Source organism: Osmerus mordax, chromosome 9, assembly GCF_038355195.1.
Source record: "Osmerus mordax isolate fOsmMor3 chromosome 9, fOsmMor3.pri, whole genome shotgun sequence".
In the NCBI taxonomy this organism is placed as follows: Eukaryota; Metazoa; Chordata; class Actinopteri; order Osmeriformes; family Osmeridae; genus Osmerus; species Osmerus mordax.
The window spans coordinates 9,216,831-9,237,446 of record NC_090058.1 but is presented as its reverse complement, the minus strand read 5'-3'; the positions used below and the strand labels follow the sequence as shown (position 1 = coordinate 9,237,446).

The following is a 20,616-nucleotide window of genomic DNA, read 5'->3' as shown; positions in this document are numbered from 1 at the left end:
TATTTAGTTAGTATTATGTATTCCAATAAATTTATTAGATTAAGACTGAATTTAAATGTTTTTTGTTCAGCAACTTATATACACACTTGTATTAAGTAGTTGTTACTAATTGTAGGTAATGCAGGTTTGGTTGAATTCCATTTTAAGAACTTATGACCATTAGTCAGGAAGGCAAAATGCTGGATATAAGAATCCTATTGAATTCATTTTCAAGTTGTAATATGATTACATTGTACATCCTAGTGACTAGGAGCTACTTGATTCCAAATTCACATATTCAGTCTGTAATTCAACCAATCCAACAAGGCTTTGAAGACAGTGCTGAGGCTCCCATGCTGCTGGCCTCTTGTCACACATCGTGCAACTTAGTTTACACTCCTGTCTTAAATGTTCATGAAGCCTCATACCAAAACAACCAGACCTAGAAGTGTCGGTCAGCCATTCACCTTGTAAGCATCGCTAATAGAATAGGCTACATTTCTACAAACTGCAGTAGGCCTACAGTACTATACGTTTCTTAAAATGAATTGCAGAATTGAATCACAGAACTGAATCGAAGTGATTGATTACACATGGTGTCAGGTCAGGCCTACAAGTTAAACTATTTAGCATTCTGGACAACTTTTTGCTCACGTCCAGGCTACAACTTGATTGCTGTCACATCAAATGATTAGCCGTGAGTAATTTGTAGGCTGCAGTAGCTAGTTTTGAAGTTACTCAATGTTCAAGTGTAAGAATTATTGCTTGTTGATTTGTCTTCAGCTATGTTACCTACTTTTTCTTATTACCTCAACGTGCCACTAGAGATCCCCATTGTACAGCTAAATGGCAATCGTGTATTTGCTCCTGAAATATATTATTTTGGAGTTTGTTACGCTATGCGTAGGCTATAGTCTTTGTGAAACCTACAATATCAACATGTAACAAGAGAGTCTAGAGTGCATTATTCAGGAAGTGTTGGTGGATTGGTCGGATAAACTAGGGGCCTAGGCTATGTATTTTGTCATTAAATAGAAGTAGCAAGTCATATCAAATGCTGTTTATTGGTGACACAGAGACCGAACAATAAAAATACTATCAGTAATATTACCAAAATGAGGCTATTGACAACGTATGATTGTCTGCACATAACTGAAAACTTTAACTGTTCATCTCTCATGACTACATAGGCTAGTAACAATGTTTGGATGTGTTTGCCAACCTCATTTTCTAAACATGCACCCCACTGCTACGATGTCCCAATCCCCCCCCCCCCCCCCGTTTTTTTTTAAATTTATTTAGCCCATCTCAAATTCGATTGGACAATCATATCCCACGTGTCGAGCATGGATGATTAAAATTGCCCTGAGAGAGCTGATCTTTCAGAAATCAAGTTATTCTCGAGACGAATCAAAACTCAACAATGGGCTATAAGACAGCATCTGTTATCGGTGGACTTGTTTGGGTCGTGTCCATTCTTGGTTTAGAGGTGAAAGGAACGAACCGACGGTATGGATATCAATCTCAGTACCTCGCTGACAGTCCTGACCTGGCGCAACAGATTCCAAAGAGCGTCCGTCGACCTGTTCAACTACAGACTCAGATATTCCAGAATGCTCTTGATTCAACAGGTTGGTTAATTTTATTTTTAATTTAATTAAATTCACCGAGCATCCTTACGCACGGGTTTTGCGCATGATGATCAACGCGCAGAGCCACTGCGCCTTGGCATCTCTAACATTTATTTTCAAGATTAAGTTATTATTACCTTGTTATAAAAAAATTCAGTTGGCTGAAAGAAACTGTTTTATACATGATTTAAACGAGCTACATACGTCTCAATTTGTTTGAGGTTAGTCATTAGGAAATGTATTCTGTTCCACTCTTCCACCCTTATTTACTTGGGGACAAAAATAAACTGCCATAATTATTGGTTTTATGGTACCCAATTGTCATGTGGTACCACGGAAATGGGAGCAACAGAAAACCCTTCCATTTGGCAGCTGGTCCTGATACCCCTGGTGACCTTTACACCCTATAATGACTAGTACATTGGTTACATTCCTTTAAGGAATATGCAGGAGTATGAATACACACGTTTTCTGTCTATTAATCATATCCAGAGAATATGTGTGTTCAATGCCCATGATGCATTTGCCTAAAAGAGTGTCTGATCAACACTGATGTTCAATTGTTGTTCATGTGTGCCAATATGGTTAAATAATTCATACCTTAAAACTATCATTCATTGACTTTCTTCTGAGGTGAAATGTGGCCTCTTCCCAGAAACACATTTCCTTTCTTACATATAGTTTATATTCTTGTACTTGATTTTTGTATTAATTGTAAATGCCCAAACCTAAAAGAAAGCCTACAACCATGAAACATCTTTTTACTTAAAGGGTCAGGAAGGCACTGCAAAAGCAGACCTCTGGACTTGGTCTTCATCATAGACAGCTCCCGTAGTGTTCGGCCTGCAGAGTTTGAGAAGGTCAGAATCTTTTTGACCGACATGGTGGACACACTGGATATTGGCATGGATTCCACGAGAGTGGCTGTCGTCAACTATGCCAGTACAGTAGAGATCGAGTTCCTACTCAAGACGCACACGGACAAGTCAAGCTTGAAGCAGGCCCTCAGCCGGATCGATCCCCTGTCCACCGGCACCATGACGGGTCTTGCCATCAAAACTGCCATGGAGCAAGTCTTCACGGAGGAGTCTGGGGCCCGTCCCACATCACAGAGCATCGCCAAGGTGGGCATCATTGTGACTGACGGCAGGCCCCAGGATACGGTAGAAGAGGTGGCCGCCTTGGCGCGCTCATCAGGAATTGAAATGTATGCAGTAGGTGTGGACAGGGCTGACATGCAGTCTCTCCGTCTCATGGCCAGCCTCCCTCTGGAAGAGCATGTCTTCTATGTGGAGACCTATGGGGTCATTGAGAAACTCACGTCCAAGTTTAGGGAGACCTTGTGTGGTAAGGAAACAGAAGCAGAACCCATAATGAATGCAGACAATGGTGCGTCTTCCACTCAAGACACATTTGAAAGTCCTCCTAGGGAAAATGACTCCTTGTGGGCTGAAGGTGAGCTACAGCTACATCACTTTATTGCTTGCAGACAGGATGCACATTCATGTGATGAGAAGTCCCTCCATAAGAGATTCAGGGATCTAGAAGAACGATTTCTACAGCCCTCAAGGACCGTTACCCTAAGACAACTTTAGATGTGTAGTAAAATAGTTTTTCTAAAACAATACTTCTTGTGATTATGTGTAGTAGTCTTGCTTACTCATACACTTTGTATTATCAACTAAGAATTAATCAAATCATGATCAAATCATTATAACCATTGCGCAAGATTATGATCACATTGCTGATGGACTAAGCCAGTAATATGTAAGATTCTTTGTTTGCAGGTGTGGACGCTTGCTCCCTTGGACATGATTGCCAGCACATATGTATCAACAACAAAACCTCTTACTACTGCCAGTGTCGAGAGGGCTATGTGTTGAATACCGACAAGAAAACATGCTCACGTAAGAATATTAAATTGGTGTTATTTAGAGGTCGTTCATGTAAGGGAAGGTGCTATAGAGTCTTTTGCGCAAGATTATGATCCCATTCCTGATGGAGTAAGCCAGTAATATGTAAGTCTTTGTTTGCAGGTGTGGACACTTGCTCCCTTGGACATGATTGCCAGCAAATATGTACCAACAACCAAAACTCTTACTTCTGCCAGTGTCGAGAGGGCTATGTGTTGAATACCGACAAGAAAACATGCTCACGTAAGAATGTTAAATAGGTGTTATTTAGAGTTCGTTTTTGTAAGGGAAGGTGCTATAGAGTCTTTTGCGCAAGATTATGATCACATTGCTGATGGACTAAGCCAGTAATATGTAAGTCTTTAGTTGCAGGTGTGGACGCTTGCTCCCTTGGACATGACTGCCAGCACATATGTACCAACAACCAAAACTCTTACTTCTGCCAGTGTCGAGAGGGCTATGTGTTGAATACTGACAAGAAAACATGCTCACGTAAGAATGCTAAATAGGTGTTATTTAGAGTTAGTTTTTGTAAGGGAAAGTGCTATAGAGTATTTTGTGAAGATTATGATCACATTGCTGATGGACTAAGCCAGTAATATGTAAGTCTTTAGTTGCAGGTGTGGACGCTTGCTCCCTTGGACATGATTGCCAGCACATATGTATCAACAACAAAACCTCTTACTACTGCCAGTGTCGAGAGGGCTATGTGTTGAATACCGACAAGAAAACATGCTCACGTAAGAATGTTAAATAGGTGTTATTTAGAGTTAGTTTTTGTAAGGGAAGGTGCTATCGAGTCAGAAATGAGTTGACTTAACATGAACCCGGTGAATAAACCAATGCATTGCATTGAGATCCTCCCTTGGCATATTTACTTGAGACCCCCTTGACCCAGGAAGATGCATCGCCATGGAAGTATAATTCATACATGGTGAGATTTCTTGTTTCCACATCTCATTGCCTTAATGGATGCCACATCTTTGATGACTCACACCAGACCACACCCATTGACATTGAGTGTTGTATTGTGTACATTTTGTTGTTGTTTTACCAAAAATTCTGAAGATGTGGAGCAATCTGTTCAACAAGTTTTCACAGTAGTAAAAACTTTCATATTGATGAATGGAACATGACCATCGACATCTATTAGACTGTATGTCCTCCGAGAAGACTTGATGTTTGTGTAAGTTAACCTGTCATTCTGTTCATTTTGTATTCCCAGGTGTGGAGATGTGCAGCGTGTACATGTGTAAATAAGACAGTGTTCATTTTTCAACCGGAGCACTGAAGATTGATAGCTGAGCAACAATGAGTGTTGAAAACGATGATCATAAGGAGCTTTAAATAAAGAGGAGTTGGACCCAAAAGAGGACTACAGTGCAAATTGACTGACTTGTGTCTCCTGGTCTGATGCATCACAGTCAGAAATTGCATTGTGTTTTTCCATCTTTTGGGAACCTATTACTAACTAAATGATTAACTGAATTCATGCACTTTTAGTTTTCTTTTTGATCCTTTCATGATAAACTTGATTGAATAATTTGCCTGAAATATGACTGCCACTTAGTTTTGTATAGCTAATGACCAATGAATTCCCTTAATACTTTAAAGAGCATCAATTACATTTATGAACTAACCAGGTTTTCTATCTATGAAATCAATTGCATTTGAAAGAAGTATTCCTCAACATTAGCAGGAGGCTCAACTGTACGTTACATTTCTTATTGTATATTTAATATTAAGCTTTTTAATTCATGATTTCATCAGGTGAAATCTGGCATACATGTGTGAAAGTGGTGATATTCTGAATTATTTCACTGTATTTACTGTGTAATAGTAAGTAAGCACAATATGTTAATGAGTATAGTACTTATAGTAATTCAAACACATTTGTTTTACTCTGTTCAGAGGAATTGCGTGGTGGTGGGGTGTCTGAAAATGCCTGCATGTGTGAAGCCCAGATTGCGTTCCAGAAGAAGGTCCAGTCTACCATCCAGGATCTCAACAGCAAACATATCCTTTAATTGTCTAGTTAACCTTATACATCCCCCTCCCCTTTGAAAGATTCTGGTCAACACATTCTGGAATGACGTCCTTCTATTCTAAAATCCTTGCTGCAGAAGCACCTCTTTTGAAGTCATTGAGAAAAAGAATGGAAAGGTTGAAGATAATTCAATTGTTAAATAAACTTTTTTTTTTATAAATTATGTTATTATACAGTGCTAAGTATACTGTATGACAAACCTTTAACTTTGAAGGGTTTGCATTTCAATGTTTCCTTTTGTATAAGGACCAAACATGAATTCCTTGACTTTGTGTCCACTTGATGACATTTCCAGGAAAGTTCAACAATTCGAAGATGGCGGTGGATTCTGAAGTGGGACCGGGAAACAATTCTGAGCACTTCACTGTCTTTTTTGTGTCACAAAAAAAAGCAGTGCAGCTAGGCTAATGTATGTCTTCTTGCTAAAACTTCAAGGGACTTAAAGTTAAGTTGTTGTGACTGTGCCAGCAAAACAAATGACCATAAATATGGCCAAATGACCATTGTTATGGCCAGGAATAGAAGTCTATTCAGACTGAAGCTGACTTGATCAATAACATGTTTATAATGTGCAATACGTTGTCTTATATTGTTTATGCTTGTGGGGTAAATAGAGGCCACATCAAATTATTTACTGGAGTATTGGGTATTGGATATTTGCACAAAATAAAACTGAATATTTTAAAATAGTTCAATGTATATTGTCTTACTTTTAGTTATCTAACGAATAATTTATATGAAACTCAAATAAGGGTACTTAACACACAGAAACAGACTGACATTCTTGACTGACACACTAAACAGGTATCCACCTGTCAGAACGATTGAGTCAGCATACGTGCAGCCCCAGAATTTATGCACTTGGATTAATAAAAGTGACGTCCTTTAGCTAATGATGTATGTATTTACTCCTAGCTTGATAAGTTAAGATAAGTTATGAATACAACCGAAAAGAATGGTTTGAACCCAAGCCATTACCACAATCATATCTTCTGCAACCGTACAACTTCAAAAAGGACTAAAGGAAACCGCCTTTACAGTTTCCGGTTTACAGTTACCTTGGATACCGAGGAACGCCTTAGTGGTAGCAATCAGCTAACGTGTTAGTGAGCAATACAGTAACTATTTACTTTTTAGAATAAATTCCAGACTTTAAGGAAACATTTCTTAATTGTGTTTTCTTCCGATGCGTTCTCGCAATGGAACATATATGTAGCTAGCTGGAAAGTGGTGGTTGCCTTGTGTAATGTGGTTGATATCTATTTAGCTTCGTGCTACTGTAGGTTACTAGTAAACATTTGAAAACCAGACTAACGTAATACTTTGACTGCTAGCTACATAGCTAGGTAATAGCAGAGCGATGTTTATTTATCTCAGTAAAAAGGTAAGCTATCATATTAACTAGTTGTTTTTTATTGACAGTATTAAATCATTTTGAGAGATTTGGTTGAGCGTTTTCTACACCCCTTAAAAAGTTAGCTAGTTCGCATCTTATTCGCAGCACTATTAGAGCAAGCTAACCTTGGAGGCAATGCTTTGTGTTGTCTGTGTACCTCTCTTTGTAACGTTAGCATGTCCCCCAAAATTAATATAGATAAGTGTAACATTGGGTACTCTAGCTAGCTTAACTTGGCCCTCTATGTTTCTATGTGTGACAAAGGGCTTGCTAATAATAACAATGTTGTAATTATGCTGAACGTCCCAGATTGCCATCCCCAACTCCATACACCTGAAGTGTGTCTCCTGGAACAAGGACCAGGGTTTTATAGCTTGTGGAGGGGATGAGGGTCTTCTTAAAGTTCTCAAGCTTGACACTCAAACTGGTAAGCATGCAGTTTCATATTTCGTAAAACTGTATTGTCCAGGCATCTGCTGTGTATCCAGGCTGAGTAGCAAAATCTATAAAACAACACAATACATACACAAAACCATTTTAACAAACAAAAAGACAAGGAAACACAACTGTCGTACTGTGGTACAACACACAATACCCATATGATTGTACTTCTGTGGGTTTGGCAATAGCTACTGTAGTTTACTGTAGTTTGGTGTTAAAAAGATCTAAATATTTCATGAGATTTGGTCGTGTACTCAAGCTATGCCATTCAAAAAGTGCAACAGTGCCAGGTACCGCTTGTTCCTGGAAACACTTCCTCTGTTTTCTCTGTTGTAGATTAATGTGCCTGATTTTAAGATGTCGGATTTGTTATCAAAAGCCTTGACAATTGTGGACTTTAATCAGAATAATCAGAATGGACAAAAGCCTACCACGAACAGTGTAAAAGGATCTAAGACCCAATTAATTTACCCTAATGCCTCATGCATTGTTTTGCACCAATTGTAAACAGCAAACCTCTTTGTATGCTAAAAGGTTATTGGTAAGCCAATATGTCTTTAATGTTGAATTTTAAAGGAACATGGTATGATTTCTTTCTGATTTGTTTAGTTTTTGTCCCCTATAAACACGTTTAGATAATGAGGCCCTCTGTGAGTTGTTTAGCTACACAGACAGCTCAGTGGCAGTGGAATGTCCACTTCTAATTTTTGATGTGGCACGCTACTTTCCAGTCAATTATGTTCCAGCATTCCTCTTCCAGCCAATCGTCTTCAGCGATGCAGGTTTTTCTCCTTAGATTTTTTGATGAGCTCAGTATCAATTCAACTTGAGATGGAAGAAAGTTACAAAGTTCAGACAAGAATTTGGGGGCTGTTGCTCATATTTGAATTAATTTATTTAAGACTATAAGAGAGTTGTATTGATTTTAATAATTGAGTACTTTTCTTTCTCAACAGATGATGCAAAACTCAAAGGGCTTGCAGCACCCAGTAATCTGTCAATGAATCAGACACTAGAAGGACATAGTGGTGAGTTAGACACCTTGGGGAAGATGCATGGATAGGAAGCTGAGTTAAACACCTTGGGGAAGATGCATGGATAGGAAGCTTTTGTGCCTTCATTGCTCCTTTCTCTCACAACGAAAGTTTCTTGCTGGGAGGCAGATTACAACCATGTGTTTGGGGATGCAACTGTACAAGAGTAGACCTTATTCTTAGCATCAGGTACTTTCCCTGGCCCTTTCTTTTAGGTGCAAGAGCATTTCTCAAAATAAATCTAAAAATCAAAAATAAATTCTGGACAAGCAAAGAGTGGGTTATTTAGATTTGTACACATTATGATATTATGTCCAACATATTTTGGACTGAGGCTAAAAATTTAATTCACTGTTAGTAGCTTGAATGACAATGTATCACTTTCCGCAGATTACTGTCTGTGTTAAACACAGAATACAATATTGACTCTAGCTTAATATAACGATTCATTATTTATTTATTAAGGTGGCATAAAACTCAATTGTTCATTTTAAGTTACCCTCATTTGTTGTACAAAAAAACCCACGACAAATAGGTTACTTCTAATTTGCTGTTGAATGCTGTGACACAGGAGCAGTGCAAGTTGTCACCTGGAATGAACAGTACCAGAAGCTCACCACCAGTGACCAAAATGGCCTCATTATTGTATGGATGCTCTACAAAGGTGTGTATGTGTTTGGTCTACTAGCAGTTGGTCAGACGCATTGTTTTTATTTACACTGCAATTGGTTTTTGGAAACCGGTTTCAATGGGGTTTTATGTAGTGACAGAGAAGAGCATTTAATTCTGATTTCCAATCTGACATGTGTTTTGTGCTTTCCTAAATGGTGTCACAGGGTCATGGTACGAAGAGATGATCAACAACAGGAACAAGTCAGTTGTTAGGAGTATGAGCTGGAACGCAGATGGCCAGAAGATCTGTATCGTCTATGAGGACGGTGCTGTCATCGTTGGATCTGTAGATGGTAATAAATGTGCCTTTGGAAAGCAAGGACATGTTCAACATCAACCTAGCATCTTCAAGGCTTGTATGAATGCTTCTGGACTAAAACTGGAAACAGTGTGTCTGATCATTGCATTTACATTTACATTTAGTCATTTAGCAGACGCTCTTATCCAGAGCGACTTACAGTAAGTACAGGGACATTCCCCCGAGGCAAGTTGGGTGAAGTGCCTTGCCTAAGGACACAACGTCATTTGGCACGGCCGGGAATCGAACTGGCAACCTTCAGATTACTAGCCCGATTCCCTAACCGCTCAGCCATCTGACCCCCATCTGCAGTGTTCATTGATGGGGATCACGACCAATGTGTCAAAAGTACACAAGGAGAAAATAATTTATGGTCCAACTTTACATGAGTGTACACTAATGTTATGATGGAGGAATGTATTTTGTTTTCTTAGGTAACCGGATCTGGGGAAAGGAGCTAAAGGGAATCCAGCTGGCTCATGTGGCTTGGTCCCCAGACAGCAAAATCCTCTTATTTGGAATGGCTAATGGAGAAATACACATCTATGATAATCAAGGAAACTTTATCGTAAGTCAACCTACAGCATTTGTTAGGTCTCACTTCTAATGTTTGTGATTTCCCCAAAACCATTTATAGACTTGTTTGAACTGTCTATGTGAAAACAGGAGAAACTACTGGTGGAGATCATTGAAATCTCAGAACATTCAAACCTCAGCTAACAAGGCCAGAGTTGCTACACTGGCTTATTCAAGACTGCTAAAAGTTTAACTGTAGCTGGTGTTGCACAACAAATCACATTACAAGTAGCATAACTGGAGTAAGGGGGTATATTTCATACAGTTTCTTTATTTAGCATACAGACCCACATATGTAGATAAAAAAAATCCTTTATAAGGAGTGAGTACATTGCTAGTACTCACTCCTTAAGTACTAGATATCAGTGTCAGATAGCGACTCTGTAATCCGACACGGTCAGGTCATGGTTGCCGCTGTGTTGCAGATGAAGATGACCCTCAACTGTCTTCACAACGTGACGGGAGTCATCAGCATTGCGGGGATCCACTGGTACGCAGGGACTGAGGGCTACGTGGAGCCAGACTGTCCCTGTCTGGCCATCTGCTTCCATAACGGCAGGTGCCAGATCATGCGCTACGAGAGTGATGACAGTAAGTTTCAGGCCTCGGGTCCCACACCTTGCTCCCTGCCCCCTGCGACTTTGTGGTGACCGGAGTTCAGTTTTTGTATAAAAGCATCTGCTAAATGAATACAATGTTATTTAATAAAATAAAAAAACAGTGTCGAAAGGTAAGTGTGGGTGGCCATGATAACTTTCAGAAACCAAGTGTCAGGACTCCACACCCCCAACTCAACCCATCATTTTATCCCCCTAATTAGAGCCCGTGTTCATAGACACGCTCATGAACGTGGCCAGTATCCAGTGGAATCAGTGTGGCAGCGTGCTGGCTGTGGCTGGCTCCCTGAGGGTCTCCACCCTGGACAAAGAGGTCAACGTGGTTCAGTTCTACACTCCGTTTGGAGAGGTGAGAGACAGCACTTGGTAGTTGCTTGCGGTAGACTGGCCCATTCCTGATGTTACCTTTGATTCATGAAAAACATATTTTATAAGCATCCTTATTGGATTCATAAAATAAATAATTGTGAATGCTATTATTGCAGTACAGTACATACATTGCAAAATACATCAAAATAAGTGCATGATTTAATCAAATAGGCGAGTAGACCTAAAATAATTAATCTATTTATGCTTTGACACAGTTACTGTCAAATACGTGTCTTTGGGAATCAAACAAGAATTGGTACCCTGTATGAGAGGCATTTCCAAATCTAAAACAATCTAAGGAATTGAGGGATTCATTATTCTAGAATCAGCCCCAACATGACATTCTTTATTCCCATGTTTTTGGACAGCACCTGCGGACTCTAAAGGTTCCTGGGAAGCAGATGACAGCTGTTGCCTGGGAAGGAGGAGGACTTCGTATTGGACTTGCAGTGGACTCTTACATTTACTTTGCCAACATCAGGCCAGATTACAAGGTATAATTCTGGTTAAGGTCATCTGTGCCTTTCTGCCTCACTGCTGACTGAGGAATACTGTCCACTTAAGTGCAATATCAACATAATATTCAAATAGGTCTGATTCATTCTAAACAACACAGAAAATCTCTAGTTTGAGAATCCCAAATATGCATAAATAGTCAGAGGAAATGGCAGACTGCTGTCTATTTGACAGTAACTCTCTCTCTTTTTCTCTCTCTCTCTCTCTCTCTCTCTCTCTCTCTCTCTCTCTCTCTCTCTCTCTCTCTCTCTCTCTCTCTCTCTCTCTCTCTCTCTCTCTCTCTCTCTCTCTCTCTCTCTCTGTCTCTCTCTCTCTCTGTCTCTCTCTGTCTCTCTCTCTCTGTCTCTGTCTTTCTCTGTCCACAGTGGGGCTATTGTTCCAACACAGTGGTGTACGCCTACACAAAACCAGACCGACAAGAGTACTGTGTGGTGTTCTGGGACACCAAGAACAATGAGAAGTTTGTGAAATACGTCAAGAGTCTAATGTCTATCACCACTTCAGGAGACTTCTGCATACTGGCCACCAAAGCAGACGACACACATCCACAGGTACACAAGAGTACTCATGCTGTCACATCCTCAGAACTAGGGCATATATGAGGATTATTTTCTGATCTGGACCAACTCTGGGCTTGTTCAAAGGAATTAAAAGTGCACAGCTGTAGATGAAAGAGTCAGGGACTATGAGGTGCATGCATGAGAGTTCCCTGGACTACACAACAAAATATCCTACACACTTCAGATCAGGGCCATATGCAGATTAAAAAACATGCAATGCATATGGAAATGTTCCTACTACCCCATTGATCATATGTTATCCTAATCTATTTTTCACTAAGTAACAGTCATTCAGGAATCACATTGATTCACCACTGGCCACTGATTACCATCATGCGTGTTGGTGTACTGTAATAATGTCCTTACATCTCTGCATGCCCTACTTCTTCTTTGCTACAAAGGAGGATGCTGATTTAGAATCGGGGAGTGCATTGGTAAAGTATACTTCTTATGCATTTAAGGTGGTCAGATTTGTTACAACGCTGGCATTAAGTGGCTATTAATGATGTTTTTGCAGTTTGTGTTGGTTCTCTGTAACTCCATTGGGACTCCACTGGATTCAAAGTACATTGATATTGGTGAGTCCAGAAATGTAATATTACATTGCGTGTCAATTTGTGCTATACAAAGTAGATATTTGTCTCTTAATATATTGTTGACTAAAATATTACTACTGAGGGAAATTTTAATCCTGTCATTGAAAAACAACAAAAAAACGTTTTGTTCAGTAGAAAACGTCTTTGGCCTTAAATAGTTTAATACGAGAGATGCATCAGTAAATGTTGCATCTCTCTTTCTGAACAGTTACATTTCAAAAGCCAGTCTGGGTTTTTTTCCACCTTCAATAATCTCTTTGATGCGCCCACTGCGTCTCAGAGCGAGTGAAGGGTGGACATCTGTCTGGCTCACAGGCATTTGTTAGTTCCTGTCAGGTAGGCCAGGCTGATGCTCCACATTTACCCAAGTCCTCATGCCAGGCACCTTCAAAGTGAGTCAAACTGTACCTTCTGGAAAAGTTGAAATGAACTCCAGATATCAGAGTCTGCTAAATCAATACAGGCGTGGGGGATCTAGACTTTGTCTCGGACTACATGGTTGTTTTGTGCTTATCATATATCGATGCAATTGGGCTCCATTGAAATTCATAATTTGTCATATTTTTCTGCCTGTTCTTCTTTTCTCTTGGTTGGTGTGCATTTCTTAGATCCACTGTTTGTGACGATGACAAAGACTCATGTCATCACTGCGTCTAAAGAGGCCTTCTATACCTGGCAGTACCGCGTGGCAAAGAAACTGACTGCCCTGGAAATCAACCAAGTGTCCCGGACTAGAAAAGAAGGCAGAGAGAGGTGTGTTGGGGGGTGCCCGTTCAAAAGCCTAGTGATGGTATTGGCCTGGCATTTGTATGTGAGGGTGTTTTGACAGTAACGTGACAAATGTCAGAATGGCTAGACGGTGACCGGAACACCAGCCCACGGACCGGCTTGGTAAGGACTTACTGTCCTGCCAAGCGTGTCTGCATGCCAAGAGGACAGTCCAACACTGTTTTCCTCTCTCTCTGTCCATCTTTTTCTCCATGACACACCCACAAACACACAGGGTGTACCACATTGATGAGACTCCGTCAGGGAACACGGAGGGTGCTCTGGACTTTGCCAAGGCCTTCACGGTGAGTCACAGCAGCCACTCAGCACTTTAACCTCAACTGGAATCCTTGTTGAAATCGGAAAAGGCCAACCATAATGTTATAAAAATCCATTGTGACATCCCACGTGATAACGCAGATAACTAAGACTTCATTACTACCTGCTTCATGGCTATAGTGTGTTAGTGCTATGTCTGCCCCCCCCAGGCCCAGATGCAAATGCACATCAGATAAAGTTGTAATGGCAACTGTACCTTTTTTCACCTTTTACTATTTAGGCAACGCAAGATCATATTTGCTGCATTACAGCGACTGACAAAACTCTTATTGTGGTAGGTACCTCTACAATTGTTCATAGTCGAATTATAAGAGCGTTTAGAAAAGTCCGACCTGTTTTTAACTGTGTGCACATATGTGTTTGTTGTCATGTGACCACAGGGACGTGAGTCTGGGACAATCCATAGATACAGTCTCCCTAACGTGGCTCTGGTCCAGACGTACTCTCTTAACTACAGGGCCTACCATGTCTCATTGAACTGCAACTCCAGGTGAGTGTTGACTTGCACATTGTACTGTTAACATTACTGAATGGTGTTCGGGGCTTGGGTTGGCTCGTGGACAGGAAATCAGTTCAATTTTCTTGAGTGTGTTTCAAGCTCATTTTAATTCACTTTTTGGTCTTTGATTTGGTGTTGTCTTTAGCCGCCTGGCAGTAATAGACGTGTCAGGTGTCCTGACCCTCCTGGACCTGGAGGTGCGCGTGTCTTCAGGAGACAGCACAGGCAGCCCGCTTACTGTGGGGGACCCGTCCAAGTTTGAGAGAAAAGATGTTTGGGACATGCAGTGGGCGAATGATAACCCTGATCTGTTTGCTATGATGGAGAAGACCAGGATGTATGTATTTAGGAATCTCGACCCGGAGGTGAGATTTAAACAATTTTTTTAAATATATGTTTTTTTTCTTCACACAAATGTCAACCACTGTTATGTAAATCCTAATTTGCTCTAATAACCCGTGACAACTAACACAGTCATAAAACTGACAAGTCACTTTGTGACAGTTCACTGCAAGGTGCATCCACTGATTGACAATGTTCTGAAAATGCCTCTTGTATTATCTTTCTGTCTCATGATCAGGAACCCATCCAAACATCAGGCTATATCTGCAATTTTGACGACCTGGAAATCAAATCTGTCTTGCTGGATGAAATCATGAAGGTACCCATTTTTACACTGTATTTTCACATAAATACAATAGAGAAAGTAACAGAATCTCTACACTGACCCAGTCTCATCTATATACTGCTATATTGATGCTGATTCATCAATGCTGTGTCACAACCCGCTCCGGGCCGGGACAAAGAGGGAGTTGACACAAGGGTTTTCAGGGCAAAACAAAGGATTGATTTAACGACTGGTGCAGAGCAACACAACACCACTAGGTGTACATCAAAGCTGTAACCAAAGATGGATTATTCTAAATTATTCTAAAATATATCTCATAAATGTTGCTTATATAAGAGATCATGTCAGTGTCTTAAGTGGTGTATCAGTACACTGAAACCTGCTTTTAGTTGTCTTTTTTCCTCAACCATATTCTCCATAGGATCCGGAGCGGCCCAACAAGGATAACCTCATCAACTTTGAGATCCGATCCCTCAGAGACAGCCGTGCTCTGATCGAAAAAGTTGGAATCGACGACGCTTCCCAGTTCATCGAAGACAATCCTCACCCTAGACTCTGGTAAAAACATGCAGAGCTACCTCCGTGTTTACATCATGGAGTTTGTTAAAGAGTCTACATCTGTACTACACTTTATTCTTGGCAAGCATCCTGAACCATTTCTATCTGACCCCACCCTCACAATGATAGTCAAGTGTGATCAATTAAAGCAGATTCACTGGAGAGGTGGACTTTCTCTATATTCTGGTATATGCTACCAGTTCCCTGAAGTTTGTTTGAATGGGAAGTGCAGTCAGTCAGTGTAAATTTTGCTTTGACTTATTGCTGTATTCTGTATTCATATGCACATGTCATCGAAGGTAAGCCATTTGTTTACCTTTCACGTTGACTGAAATTACAGTACCAGTCAAAAGTTTGGACACATTTTCCCATTCAAAATGTGTCCAAACTTTGATGGGAAAATGTGTCCAATCTTTTGACTGGTACTGTATATTCGGAGAATATAATTTTTGAATCCCCACACAGCTGCGATGGAGCTTTGGAAATTTAGAGTGGTGCTTTGGTAGCCGAAGTCCCAATGACGTCTTGAAAGAGGAGTTTGTGTGTCTATGTTAATTCTCACAGTAGCACTAGGAATTTGTGAACCACTGAAATGTCCCCATCTGCCCTCAGTTCCGAAAACCGACCTGCAAAGCAAAAACAAAAAAAAGTTCATGGAAATTCCATTAAAGGAGATTCATTATCTAACCAATATTAATGTATAAGATTTGACAGTCATTGCTGGATACATTTGTCATTTGTCCCTGCATGTTCATTTTTTGTTTGTGATAGTGTTTGGTTCAACCAGGACCAAGAGAAAACCTGACATGTTCACGATGTTTGTTTTCACCAAATGAGACTAATTGCATGGTTCTCCATGTCTATAGCTTAATCGTATACCACTCACAATTTCTTTTTTGGTGGGGAGAAGTAAATCAGTAGCCAGACATTTTCTTCACTGTAGTTTGCCTGCCATCCTGTTTCCTGCCGCCTAGGCGACTGTTGGCCGAGGCTGCACTCCAGAAGCTGGACCTGAAGACTGCAGAGCAGGCCTTCGTCCGCTGCAAGGACTACCAGGGCATTGAGTTTGTGAAACGCCTGGGAAACCTGCAGAGTGAGGCCATGAAACAGGCCGAGGTGGCAGCCTACTTTGGGCGCTTTGAAGAAGCTGAGAGGATGTACCTGGACATGGACCGCAGGTAAGATGCTCCACAGCACCACATGGTGCCTGAAAAACATATTTGATACAGTCATTTCATTCCCTGTGAATGTGGTGGTATACTTTGTACAGTATCTGTAACTATTGATACTGTAGACAACTTTGTTTTCTTTTCTTTCTTTTTTTTTTTACAAATGTTCCCTGGCTTGCTTTTCCTGTCTCCTTCAGAGATCTAGCCATAAGCTTGAGGATGAAGCTGGGTGACTGGTTCAGGGTTCTGCAGCTGCTGAAGTCAGGCTCAGGGGACTGTGACGACTCCATGCTGGAGCAGGCTTACAACGCCATCGGGGACTACTTTGCAGACCGTCAGAAGTGGTATGGTCACAGGGCCGGTCCTTCCTATAGGCGACATAGGCAGCCTATATCTTGCCTAGGGCGCCAAATGTGCTAGGACCGGTACTGTATGGTCATGATTGTGTTACATTGAAAGGGATCGATGAATATAAAAAAATGGGTTCTTTCATGTAAACAGTGGTGTTTGTATGCATGTGCATGTTCTAATTCAGCCCGTGCCCCTCACCCCCAAACTCCGTTTTTTGGGAAGGTGCTCTAAATTTCTAAAATTTTCGAGCTACTTGGTGAATAGGTTTATTTAGGAGCTCTCCTCAAAGGCCACATATACTACATGAAGAATGACAAGAGCCTATCTTCATCTTATGCTGAAATATTCATTTCATATCCTTTCTTTAGGGTAAACGCAGTGCAATACTATCTTCAAGGACGCAACCAGGAGCGCCTGGCAGAGAGCTACTACATGTTGGAGGACTATGATGGCCTAGAGAGGCTGGCTAATTCCCTTCCAGAGAACCATAAACTACTCCCGGTCAGCTCATCTTCACTTTGTCCAACACTCAACACTACACTTCACAATCACTCCTGACTGATGGTTCCCTTTGAAGTGACCGTGCTTACTCTGTTAAGAATTTATTTCATGGCCAACCTCCTGTTTTCGTCTTTGTGTTGTAGGAAATCGGACAGATGTTTGTCACCGTAGGCATGTGTGAACAGACCGTGACGGCCTATCTCAAGTGCAATCAGCCCAAGGCTGCAGTCGACGCCTGTGTTCATCTGAACCAAGTAGGGAGTTTGTCTTCAAGATCTCACACATCTTTCAACTTTATGAATTGTGTGTATTTGGATGTTATTATTTGCTTAAGGAAACGTAGTCCAATCTTAAAGTTCATGTAATATCAAACACACTGTATCAGAGAATTTGCTTCATTAGTATTTACAGCCAAGTTAATTCTTGACTTCTGGTTCACAGTGGAATAAAGCAGTCGAGTTGGCCAAAAACCACAATATGAAAGAGATCAAATCTCTCCTCGCCAAGTATGCTTCTCATCTGCTGGAGAAGAATAAGACCCTGGAGGCTGTGGAGTTGTACCGTAAAGCACACCATTTCTTAGATGCAGCCAAACTCATGTTCAAGGTACATTCATGGAATTTCAACTATGGCATCAAATATATGGTGGAGGGATATTCGATGTAACGCTACAATCGGAATGAAACGTGGTTATTTGACTATTGTGTGTGACCTTCTTAGATAGCTGATGAGGAGGCTAAGAAAAGTACCAGGCCGCTGAGAGTGAAGAAGCTGTATGTGCTGGCAGCACTGCTGGTGGATAACTACCATGGGCAAGTGAAGACATCACAGCAGGCCAAAGGAAAGAAATCTGAGGTAATTTATCGACCTTGGTAAAAGACTGCTGTTAATTGCTGCTTTTTTCTGGATTATAGTTTTTTTTTTTTTTAAAGGTGGTATATGTTGTTAGCGTTTTAGAAATGAGAAACAACTTTTTAAAAGACTTGAGGCACACAGACAATCAATCATGCCTCTTTGTTGTTGCAGATTTTCATATGATTTCAAAAGATTCCCAGCCAAATGTGAAGCTACTTTCTCAGACCTTTCTCTGTGTTGTTTCCATCCAGGCCACGTCTGCTCTGGCTGGGCTTCTGGAGGAGGACGCCACCTCGTCTGATGATCGCATCGTGGACCATGCCTGGCGCGGGGCAGAAGCCTATCACTTCTTCCTGCTTGCTCAGAGGCAGCTCTACGATGGCTACATGGAGAACGCCATGATGACAGGTACCCCTTGGACAGGGATTGTGAACCGAGGTTTATAGGCAGGTTTGCAGAAGCATAGTCCACCCATTCTCTTGTTATTATCTAGAATGTATTAATGTACTGTATGTATGATCAAAGTGTGGTACTTTTAAGTAGGCAGAACCTGAAAATGTCAGTGGGTCATTTTACCAAATCAGAGTTGGTTACAAACCTTAAGGGTAAGAAAATGACTTCAAGATAGTGTTTAGGGGTGTGCAGAGATGCCAAATGTCTATATATGTAAGTAAGTAATTAAGACTTTATTTATATAGCACATTTCATACAAGAATTGTAGCTCAAGGTGCTTTACATAAAATCAATAAAACCAATAATACAAGTGATAAACAATTCAAATTCATATTGTGCACATATGAATACTTGACATTTCATATGTTGGTATTCCACCATGACGACTTCATCTTGTCTTTCCTTACTAGCTCTCCATCTCCGTGATTATGAGGGCATCATCCCTGCAGTGGAGATCTATTCCCTGTTGGCCATTTGTTCCTCGGCCAACCGGGCCTTCGGCACCTGCTCTCGGGCCTTCATCAAGCTGGAGTCCTTGGAGAGCCTGAGCCTGGAGCAGAGGCAGCTTTACGAGGACCTGGCTCTGGAGATCTTTACCAAGCACAGCCCCAAGGACAGCCGCAAGTCAGAGTTGGACAGCCAGCCCGAGGGGTAAGAGAGGCTAGGCACTCGTGTCTGTACAAAGCCCTTTTCAAAATGATGAGAATTGCCTTAAAAATATAGTTCCTTTATATCTTGATTATACATATGGTTAATGATCTCATCCCTGTCCATTCTCTCGTCAGGGCGCTAGGGAAGTTGCCCACTTGCATTGTGACTGGACGGATCATCTCAGAGTACCAGTTCTGGATGTGCAGTGTGTGTAAGCACTGTGCCTTGGAGCAAGAGATTGGCAGCTATAGTTTTTGTCCACTTTGTCATAGTTCATTGTCATGACATCCAGAGGCTTCTGTGCAGATCTGAAGTCATTTCAAGGATGGAGAATATTGTTTCCTTGCTGTTAGACGTTAACCTGTTTTGATACAGGTCCCTGGGACAGAAAGTTAGAATTTGTATTCTTCAACTATTTCAAAATGGGGCTTACGAGATACCAGATTCTATATAGATGTTGTCACTTAACTTGTTTACAATGGGTTAAAAATATTTTGTCCTATATTCTCACAGACAAATACCCTGTTTTTTACATTTTAGATATCTTGCATAACATATCTTGTTCATTGAATGTAGCCTATGCGAACATGTATCCTCTGTTTCTTGTTTTGCCATAAAATCTGATTGATTTTATAAAATTAAAATAAACACTATCGCGTGGTATAGGCTATATATCATATTATATATCAAAACACATTTGCAGTTTCATGCATTTTCTTGAGCATCGGTGTATCAGTAGATCCACTCAAAATGAGTTGTATCCTAAACTGTCTTTATATTAAATGTAAGTGTAACTTTGCTGAAAGGTGTTCTGTAACTGTTAAAATGTTTGTTTTCACGTAACTTTGTCTTTCACAAATTATTACACAAAAGTATACTGGTTGCATATGAAAAAAATATAGTGAATGTATTGAAGTGAAAGAAGTGTTTTGGTATTCATTTTTCAGATAGATCATGCTGGTAAATAACCAGTACTTCCCACAGCCTACATTATATTGACACAGTGTAATGCTACATTGTAAACTTTAGGTGGAATTTATCTAACTCACTCTTGATAGACCATGTCTGCCACCTCTTACTATGAAGTAGTATTATAAGTGCGGCTGTACGGGTATCGGCTAGTTGAAGAAATGGCGAAGCCTATCTTTTCAAAAGAAAGTGGGCTCTTTTTTGAAGCAAAGCTCCACCTACCCAAACAG

At 40.7% G+C, this 20,616-nt stretch overlaps 2 protein-coding genes across 3 annotated transcripts; both read left to right on the top strand.

Moving 5' to 3' along the window:
* Window positions 1–1,402: 1,402 nt before the first annotated feature.
* On the top strand, window positions 1,403–6,045 carry matn3b (matrilin 3b). Its single transcript, XM_067243683.1, has 6 exons — window positions 1,403–1,610; window positions 2,382–3,065; window positions 3,398–3,517; window positions 3,890–4,015; window positions 5,435–5,539; window positions 5,850–6,045. The coding sequence occupies exons 1-6, from the start codon at window positions 1,403–1,405 to the stop codon at window positions 5,900–5,902; spliced, it is 1,296 nt and encodes a 431-aa protein (XP_067099784.1). The 3' UTR covers window positions 5,903–6,045.
* A 715-nt stretch (window positions 6,046–6,760) lies between these two features.
* wdr35 (WD repeat domain 35) lies at window positions 6,761–20,327 on the top strand. Of its 2 annotated transcripts, XM_067242941.1 has the most exons (28): window positions 6,761–6,954; window positions 7,276–7,393; window positions 8,364–8,435; window positions 9,013–9,105; window positions 9,278–9,406; window positions 9,846–9,979; window positions 10,413–10,578; window positions 10,808–10,953; window positions 11,342–11,467; window positions 11,855–12,040; window positions 12,451–12,483; window positions 12,567–12,627; window positions 13,254–13,398; window positions 13,649–13,718; window positions 13,973–14,026; window positions 14,133–14,242; window positions 14,397–14,616; window positions 14,832–14,912; window positions 15,301–15,437; window positions 16,412–16,615; window positions 16,804–16,950; window positions 17,326–17,458; window positions 17,602–17,712; window positions 17,900–18,064; window positions 18,179–18,313; window positions 18,565–18,721; window positions 19,177–19,417; window positions 19,552–20,327. In XM_067242941.1, exons 1-28 carry the CDS (start codon window positions 6,931–6,933, stop codon window positions 19,700–19,702), a joined length of 3,549 nt encoding a protein of 1,182 aa, XP_067099042.1. In that variant the 5' UTR covers window positions 6,761–6,930; the 3' UTR covers window positions 19,703–20,327. The 2 variants fall into 2 exon arrangements, with proteins under 2 accessions (XP_067099042.1, XP_067099041.1); XM_067242940.1 differs by lacking the exon at window positions 12,451–12,483.
* The last annotated feature ends 289 nt before the right edge of the window (window positions 20,328–20,616 follow it).

Bases quoted from the DNA above. Each gene is read 5' to 3' on its own strand.
- matn3b (XM_067243683.1), top strand. From the start codon at position 1,403: ATGGGCTATAAGACAGCATCTGTTATCGGTGGACTTGTTTGGGTCGTG. The intron at 3,066-3,397 runs GTGAGCTACAGC...CTTTGTTTGCAG, and splicing joins TGACTCCTTGTGGGCTGAAG to GTGTGGACGCTTGCTCCCTT. The intron at 3,518-3,889 runs GTAAGAATATTA...GTAAGTCTTTAG, and splicing joins CGACAAGAAAACATGCTCAC to TTGCAGGTGTGGACGCTTGC.
- wdr35 (XM_067242941.1), top strand. From the start codon at position 6,931: ATGTTTATTTATCTCAGTAAAAAG. The intron at 11,468-11,854 runs GTATAATTCTGG...CTCTGTCCACAG, and splicing joins ACATCAGGCCAGATTACAAG to TGGGGCTATTGTTCCAACAC. The intron at 12,041-12,450 runs GTACACAAGAGT...TTTGCTACAAAG, and splicing joins CAGACGACACACATCCACAG to GAGGATGCTGATTTAGAATC.